General features: G+C 51.4%; 1 protein-coding gene across 1 annotated transcript in view; it reads left to right on the top strand.

Annotated features, from left to right (window-relative positions):
- The window catches only part of TRPV1 (transient receptor potential cation channel subfamily V member 1), a 25,119-nt gene that overhangs the window by 8,449 nt on the left and 9,064 nt on the right, over positions 1-7,606 (top strand). The window contains exons 7-10 of the mRNA XM_027848867.1: positions 924-1,082; positions 1,289-1,384; positions 2,039-2,109; positions 3,485-3,650. Of these exons, the coding sequence (XP_027704668.1) occupies positions 924-1,082; positions 1,289-1,384; positions 2,039-2,109; positions 3,485-3,650 (492 nt within the window). The remainder of the gene's footprint in view (positions 1-923; positions 1,083-1,288; positions 1,385-2,038; positions 2,110-3,484; positions 3,651-7,606) is intronic.

Genomic DNA, 7,606 nt, shown 5'->3' with positions numbered 1-7,606 from the left:
AGGCACAGGTGTGGATATTGGTATAGAAATAGACACAGACACAGATACAGATACAAATACAGATAGAAGCATAGGTATGGATTCAGGCTACAGGCACAGGTGTGAATATTGGTATAGAAATAGATATAGACACAGATACAGATACAGATAGAGGCACAGGTGTGGATATTGGTATAGAAATGGATATAGGCACAGTTACAGAAACAGATACAGATAGAGGCATAGGTATGGGTATAGAAATAAACATAGATGTAGACATAGATACAGGGATGGGTATAGATTTAGATACAGATGCAGCTACAGCTACAGACAGGTATAGACACAGCCACAGACACAGCAGGCACTTACTCAACTCCTGTTAAAATGAACTGAATCTTGTCCAATGTTCTATTTTATAGAGAAGGAAACTGAGGCTCAGATGGAGAGTAGGGGGTGTGTGTGTGCATGCATGCATGTGTATGTCTGCATGTGTGTCTGCATGCGTGTGCACGAGTGTGTGTGTGTGTGTGTGTGTGTGTGTGTGTGTATGTGCCCAAATTCAAAGCTATCTGTGATCTGTCCTTGGCTACTCCGCTCCCCTGGTGACCCTGTCCCTGGGGGTCACTGGGGATGAACCAGGGTTCTACCTGGTGCCTGCTTTCCCTATAGTGGGGGGAGGAGAAAGAGCTGAGTATGACCTTTGAGGCCCTACATTCCAGTCCCAACTTGGTTACCCGTGTGACCTTGAGCAGTTCCCCTCCACACCCTGGGCCTCAGTTTCCTCAAGTGTCAACAGAGAAGTCGGCCCAGGTGCCTTAAGCTCTCTTCCATCCCCAATTCTCTGCTCTGGGACTGACTCGATGATGGTGATAGTGGCCGGAACCAGGGAAGTTGGGGAGGGGCAGCCTGGGTGACACCACCTGCCCCCTTCTCTGCTCTCTCAGAACCGCCACGACATGCTGCTGGTAGAGCCCCTGAACCGTCTACTGCAGGACAAGTGGGACCGATTTGTGAAACGCATCTTCTATTTCAATTTCTTTGTCTATTCCGTGTACATGGTAGTCTTCACATGTGCTGCCTACCACCGGCCTGTGGGTGGCTTGGTATGTCTGGGCCCACCTGGGGATGGCGGTCTGGGGGGCCATCAGCCAGGCTGCTCCCCACGGGGTCCTGGCCTTCAATCCTGGTGCTCACTGCTCCTGCTGTTTTTTGGGGGGATTGTCCATGAAGGGAGTCCTGGCCTGGCCCTCCCCTGCCCCCCCCTACCCCACTGGCCCCACTGATGCCTCCTCCCCCTCTTGTCTTACAGCCTCCTTTTACATTTGACTATACCACTGGCGCCTATTTCCGAGTCACAGGAGAGCTGCTCTCGGTTCTAGGGGGAATCTATTTCTTTTTCCGAGGGGTCAGTATTATCTCCTGCCCGCTGAGCATATCTGAAAGCCAAGGGCCCTGTGCCTGCAACTGCCCAGTGGTGGGCTCAGAACACGTGGGTGGCATCGGACATTGGCATTTCTTCTTCTCAGCCTCGGTCCCTTCAGCTGTGAAGTGAGGGGGCTGGAAGTGGAGTGGGTGCTCACTGAGTCAGGCAGTCGGTAAACAGGCAGTGCCTATGAGCCAGGCACTGTGCCAAGTGCTTTGGATACAGAGAAAGGTCAAAGACAGGCCCCGCCCACTGGGAGCTCCCAGTCCAATGGGGGTGACCACATGTAAAGGAAATCCCAGGAGGAAAGCGCTAGCCATGGTGAGAGAGGAGCAGGGGGAGGGCAGAGTTAGGGTTCTGGCAGAAGGTGGGGTTTAAGCTGAGTTTGGAAGGAAGCTGGGAAGGCAAGAAGGTGAGGTGAGGGGGAGTGTCCCAGGCCTTAGTGTCAGATATGGGGGATGACAGGGGGCAGTGCTCTGGAGGTCTGGGGGCACCCCCCACGCCACCACACTTGGCCAGGTGGCTTGACTCTCTTCCACCGAGGAAAGCGCCTTGCACCATGTGCTCAGTAGAAGCAGCTAGGATGGAGGTGAGGACGTAGACGGAGGGTGACCTGCTGGTCTCTGTGCCCCACAGATTCAGTACTTTCTACACCGGAGGCCTTCCCTCAAGACTCTGTTTGTGGACAGCTACAGCGAGGTGCTCTTGTGAGTTCTGGCCCAGGCAGGGATGGGGCTGGGAGTGGCTGCCAGGGGGCCCAAGGCCATGGGGCCAGCCATCCCTGACGGACCCCTACCTCTGCCAGCATCTTTCAAGCATGGTGGTGTGGGTGGGGGGAGGTGACCCAGATCTGATCAGATGACCCAAGTTCAAACACAAGCCCTGCTCCTTCTGAGCTGTGTGATTGCCTTCTCCAGGCCTGGCAGCATCTTGGGCTGACCTCTGCGATCACATCCTATCTGTCCTGAGACATCACTCCTGGCAGGGCTGGGGGGAGGTTCCCACTCACCCTGCCGATGGAGGAGCACCCTCAGTTCTGAGCTCACGCGGGCGAAGGAAGGCCGCTCACAGACTGCGTGCTAAGCCCCTCCACTGGCCACCTCCAGAGTGAGGAGCAGACACAGCCTGCAGGGGCCTCCCAGGCTGAGATCCCCCAAGCAGGAGGGCAAGCGGACAGTGTCTCTTCTCAGGGGCCTTAGGAAGCAGCAGGCATCAGTGGTCCTGACCTAGGCTGGGGGCAGCAGGCCCAGGCTAAGGCGCAAAATGAGAGTCTTCCAGCTCTGGCATTCTGCGGGTCTGTGATGCTCTGGGGTCGAAACAATGCTATCCATGGTCCCTGACCTCAGGGAGCTTGCTGGTTAGACACAGGATCCGGCTGGAGCTGAAAAGATGCTGTGACCTTGTGATAAAATGTTAGATACGGATGTGTTATGTTTGGACACACAAGCCCCTGCCTGCATTCCCCATGAGCATGACCAGCCCTGCACAGAGCCAATTAAAATAGTGGCATTTTCAACTGAAAGCACAGGTAACTTTCTGCTTGACAGAAAGGATGAGACCTTTACAGTCATGGTACAGTGTCCAAGCTCTTCTTTTTACAAATGAGGAAACTGAGGCACAGATCAAGGAAATGATACTCCCAAGATCATAAGCTAGTTGGTGGCTGAGCCTGGATTTGAACTCGGGTTTTCTGCCTGTGTAGTTTTTTTTTTTTGTGGCACAGCTCCGTCTTTACCACCCCCAGCCATTGTGAAGGCCCACGTAGAAGGCAATGTGCAAGTGGTGCATGTTTACATTGTATCTGTACAAGGTTCCTGGGCTCACTCTAGGAGATATGGGGGGGGTTGGGGGGAGGGAAGGACCAGCAGTTTCCCAAATCTTGTGCTGGAGCTCCTAAGACCATGGCAAGGATGCCCCTGAATGTTCTGCAGGGTCCATCCAGGCCAGTTATGTGCTTTGGATAGGGTCAGGAGGATCTCAAAGTAGAAGTCACCTCAGCTGGCGGTGGGAGACACTCCAGACAGGGGCCTGAGTCCTTGCTCCCCCTGAAGTCTTTGCTGTCCTGTGTCTTTTGTCTCTCAGTTTTGTCCAGTCCGTGTTTCTCCTGATCTCCGTTGCACTATACTTCAGCCGTTGCAAGGAATATGTGGCCTCCATGGTGTTCTCTCTGGCGATAGGCTGGACCAACATGCTTTACTATACCCGAGGCTTTCAGCAGATGGGGATTTACTCAGTCATGATTGAGAAGGTGGGTCCATCTCAAGAACCCTAAGACTCTGGGCCTGCATAGTCTAGACAGCACAGAGATCTAGATCCAGAGCCTCAAACCTGTGGCTGGCTGCCTTGTGATTGCTGCTTTCCCTACAGAGGGTTTGAGGAAGGAGAGAGAACTGGACAAAAACATCATCAGACCAGATAGGTCTCCAGAGGCAAAGGAGGGGTCCTTCTAGCCTTCTACTCTACTCCATTCCTTGTAAAGAATAAACCCTGTCAGGGTCCTATGACCTCTGACTGCCACTGCCCTGTGCTTAGGAGAAGGTAACTTGGTCTTTAGAAAGTCTCTGGGAGAATTGGCTCCAAGAATGACAACAGCCATCCTTGGAGCCTCAGTGGCACTTTGGTTTGTTGGCTTGCAAGGCTCAGTCCCTTCTTGTTATCTCAGGCCCTGGTTGGTCCACTTCTTTCTCCGATATTATCTGATCAGAGCAAACAAAGGTTATCTCCGTGTTCCTGGAGGGAATCTTCTTGTGACACCCCCCAAAGGTGTGAAGAGGGCTAGTAGCCATTCCAGTGATAACATTTATGTTCTCAGTCAATCAAGAAGCATCTGTTAAGCACCTACTATGCACCGGCACTGTGTTGAGCTGTGGTTTGTCCTTCATTCTCGAAGAGGACCATGACATCAAGAAGGTGATGCCATGACTTGCAAATGAATTGGATTTAAGTGAGGGAGGGCTGGGCAAGGTCACCAGCTTCACTTTCTCTTCTGGGTCCAGTGATGAAACAGCCAGAAGGCCAGTGTCACTGGACCAGAGAGTACATGGAAAGGGGGATGGTGAGGAGCCTGGAAAGGTGGGAGGGGGCTCTGAATGCCAAGTGGAGGGTTTGATATTTGGTTGTGAAAGCAGGAGGGAGCTCCTGAAGTAGACTGAGGGGACCACAGCATGGTCAGACCTTTCCTCTCACTGTGGCAGCCAAGCAGAGGATGGGCTGGAGTGGGGAGAGACTGAGGCAGGCAGACCTCCCAGCAGCTGTAGCAGGAGTCCAGATATGGAGAGATGAAGGCCTGCACCCAGGTCCCACAATGTGAGCAGAGAGAAAGGGGCATAGAGAAGAGATGTTAGGAAAGTTTACGTGGCAGGATTGGTGTAGATTTGGGGGGGGAAGGGGGAGGAGTCAAGGATGCCCCTTTGACTCATGGTTGTGAGTCTCGGTGACTGAGAGAATGGCACTACCTTTGGCAGAAATGTTGTTGTTGTCCATTTTTCATTTTAAAAGAGGATCATTGACATCACAGGTGAATTGGCTTGAAGTGAGGCCAAGCTGCACAAAGTCATCAGCCTCACTCTCTCTTCCAGAGTCATCAAAGTCCAGTGGCAGGAAGGACGGCCATCGATGGCCTGGGATGCAGTGGGTGACCATGTCATCTTCAATGTCTGACCTTGACAGAAATAGGGGAGTCAGGAAGAGGAAAAGTTTAAAAAAAAAAGATAATGAGTTCAGTTTGGGACATGTTGAGTTTAAGGTGTCTACTGGACACCCAGTGTCTGAAAATAAGTTGGAGATGAGAGATTGGAGGTCAGCAGAGAGACTGGGGCAAGAAAAGTAGACTTGAGAATCATCAACCCAGAGATAATCCATGGGAGCTGGGGAGATCACTGAGTGAGTTACTATAGAGGGAGAAGAGCAGAGGGCCCAGGACAGAGTCTGAGGGACACTCATGGTTGTGGGGTGTGGTCTGGGGGAGGATCCAGCAAAGGAGACAGAGGAAGAATGATCAGAAAAGGAGGAGAACTGGGGTGGGAGGGGGAGGGGAGAGATGGTGTCCTGAAAACCAAGAGAGTATTCCAGAGGAAAGAATGACCAATAATGGCCAAGGCTGCAGGCAGGTGGAGAAGAATGAGGATTGAAAAAAGGCCATTGGATTTGGTGATTAAGAGATCTCTGGTAACTCTAGAGAGAAGTTTCTGTGGAACAAAAAGGTCAGAAGCCAGACTGTAAGGGTTAAGCAGAGGGAGAGGAGAGACAGTGGAAGGGCCTAGTGTAGAGGAGGTTAGCCACAAAGGGCAGGCAAAATATAGGATGACAGTTAAGAGAGACAGAAAGAGCCAGGAGGGAATTTTATCAGGAGGAGGAGAGTTGGGCATGTGTGTAGGCTGTAGGGAAGGAGCTAGAAGAGAAGGAGACAGTGGGGCTGACAGAGGGGGAGATCTGTTAGAGGAGACAAGATGAAAGGGGATCACTTGTGTGGAGAGAGGTTGGCCTTGGTAGGGAGTGAGGCTCCTTCATCATGTGAGACAGGGGAGGAAGAGGAGAGAGGGGAGAAGGGGGAGCTTCCAGTGAATGGGCTGCGTGTGTGTGTGTGTGTGTGTGTGTGTGTGTGTGTGTGTGTTGTGTGTGTGTGTGTGTATGTGTGTGTGTGTGTGTGTGTGTGTGCAAATACTGCCTTGCTGCAGTGAGAGCCCTGGGGGAGATAATGTAACATAATCTTATAGCAGTCTGTCAGACCAGTTTACTGAGAAGCAGCAAACAGAAGAAGGCAGGAGTCATTTCAGACTGAGGCTTGGCAGGACAAGATCAAGTAAGGGGGAAGATCTGATCTGAAGGAAAATCACCTTGGCAGCTGAAGGTGACTTGGAGGAGTGAGGACTAGAGGCAGGGGGACCAGTCTTGAGAGCCAATCCTTTCCTGGGTGAGAAATGATAGGCCTGGACTAGGGTGATAGATGTGGGGCTATGGCAGGGCACCACAGTACACAGAACACTGAGCCTGGAGTCAGGAAGATCTGAGTTCAAAGCCAGCCTCAGACACTTCCTAGCTGTGGGACCCCGGGAAAGTCATGTAACTTCTGTCTGCCTCTGTTTCCTCATCTGTAAAATGGGGATAATAACAGTACCTACATCCCAGGGTTATTGTCAGAATCAAATAAGATGATACTTGTAAGCACCTGGCACATAGTAGGTGCTATGAAAATGCAAGCTGTTTATTATTATCATTATTATCGATTAGTGAGTGAAGAGAAGGGGTTAGAGGTGAGAGGTGAGTGAGAAGGGGGGATGTTGTACCACAAAGCCCACTCAGCATGAGTGAGGGGTGGGGTGTCAATGACGCCTCCTTAAAAGTCATGGCCTTTGCTAGGGAAGAACCCTTCTGGATTATTTCAGCCAATCAAAATGAGCAGTGAATGGGGCTTGGGCTCCATCTTGAATCAATCAAAGACATTTCAGTCAGGTGGGTCAGGGAGTCTGTTCTCATTGGGTCAGGGCTGGGCTCACAGCCTGAGGAGCTTACACAACACCTTGGAGCTAGTTCAGGATGGATGTTGAGGGTCTGGCAGCCGAGAGGAAGGAGTGCCCACATCCAGAGCTGGGCAGGAAAGAACCTGCCATCGAGGAGCGACCAATGAAGAGAGAAAGTAGAGCTGGCCTATGTCTGCGTGAAGAGAGAGAGGAGAAGAAGACCCAGGGTTGCCTCAGACATTGTGCCATCTCCTCAGAGGCACCTGAGGGAAATCCTGGCAGAGAAAAGCTGGCTCTGGCCTCAACTTCCCATCACTGGCCTGCCTCTCAATAGACCCTCTACATCCTGCTCACTTCTTTCCCCCAAAGTTTCCAGTAACCTGAATGTGATCCCAACCACAAAAAGTTTGGGGTAAGCTAGAGACAAATAGAATGTAAAATAAAGCAAAGAGCCCAACCTCCAGCTAGATGGGAGGAACTATCCTAACTGGGGGCTCAGAGCTGTTGGGACGGGTTCCTTATTTTTTGTTTCATTTAGGTTTCCCAAATCAGTAGAGAGGGATCCACCCTCACCTGAAGTGAATTCTAGTGACTCAGGGCTTAGAAGAAGCTTCCACTAAAACAGTGACATCCTTGTAACATAGCATTGTACAGGATACAGTAACACATTGGATACAATGTACAGGATACAGTAACACACTGGATACAATGTATAGGATATAGTAACACACTGGATACAATGTAT

The sequence above is a fragment of the Vombatus ursinus genome, unplaced genomic scaffold, assembly GCF_900497805.2.
Source record: "Vombatus ursinus unplaced genomic scaffold, bare-nosed wombat genome assembly UNPS02006874.1, whole genome shotgun sequence".
In the NCBI taxonomy this organism is placed as follows: Eukaryota; Metazoa; Chordata; class Mammalia; order Diprotodontia; family Vombatidae; genus Vombatus; species Vombatus ursinus.
Note: the sequence above shows the minus strand (reverse complement) of the source record. Positions and strands in the feature narration are given on the sequence as shown.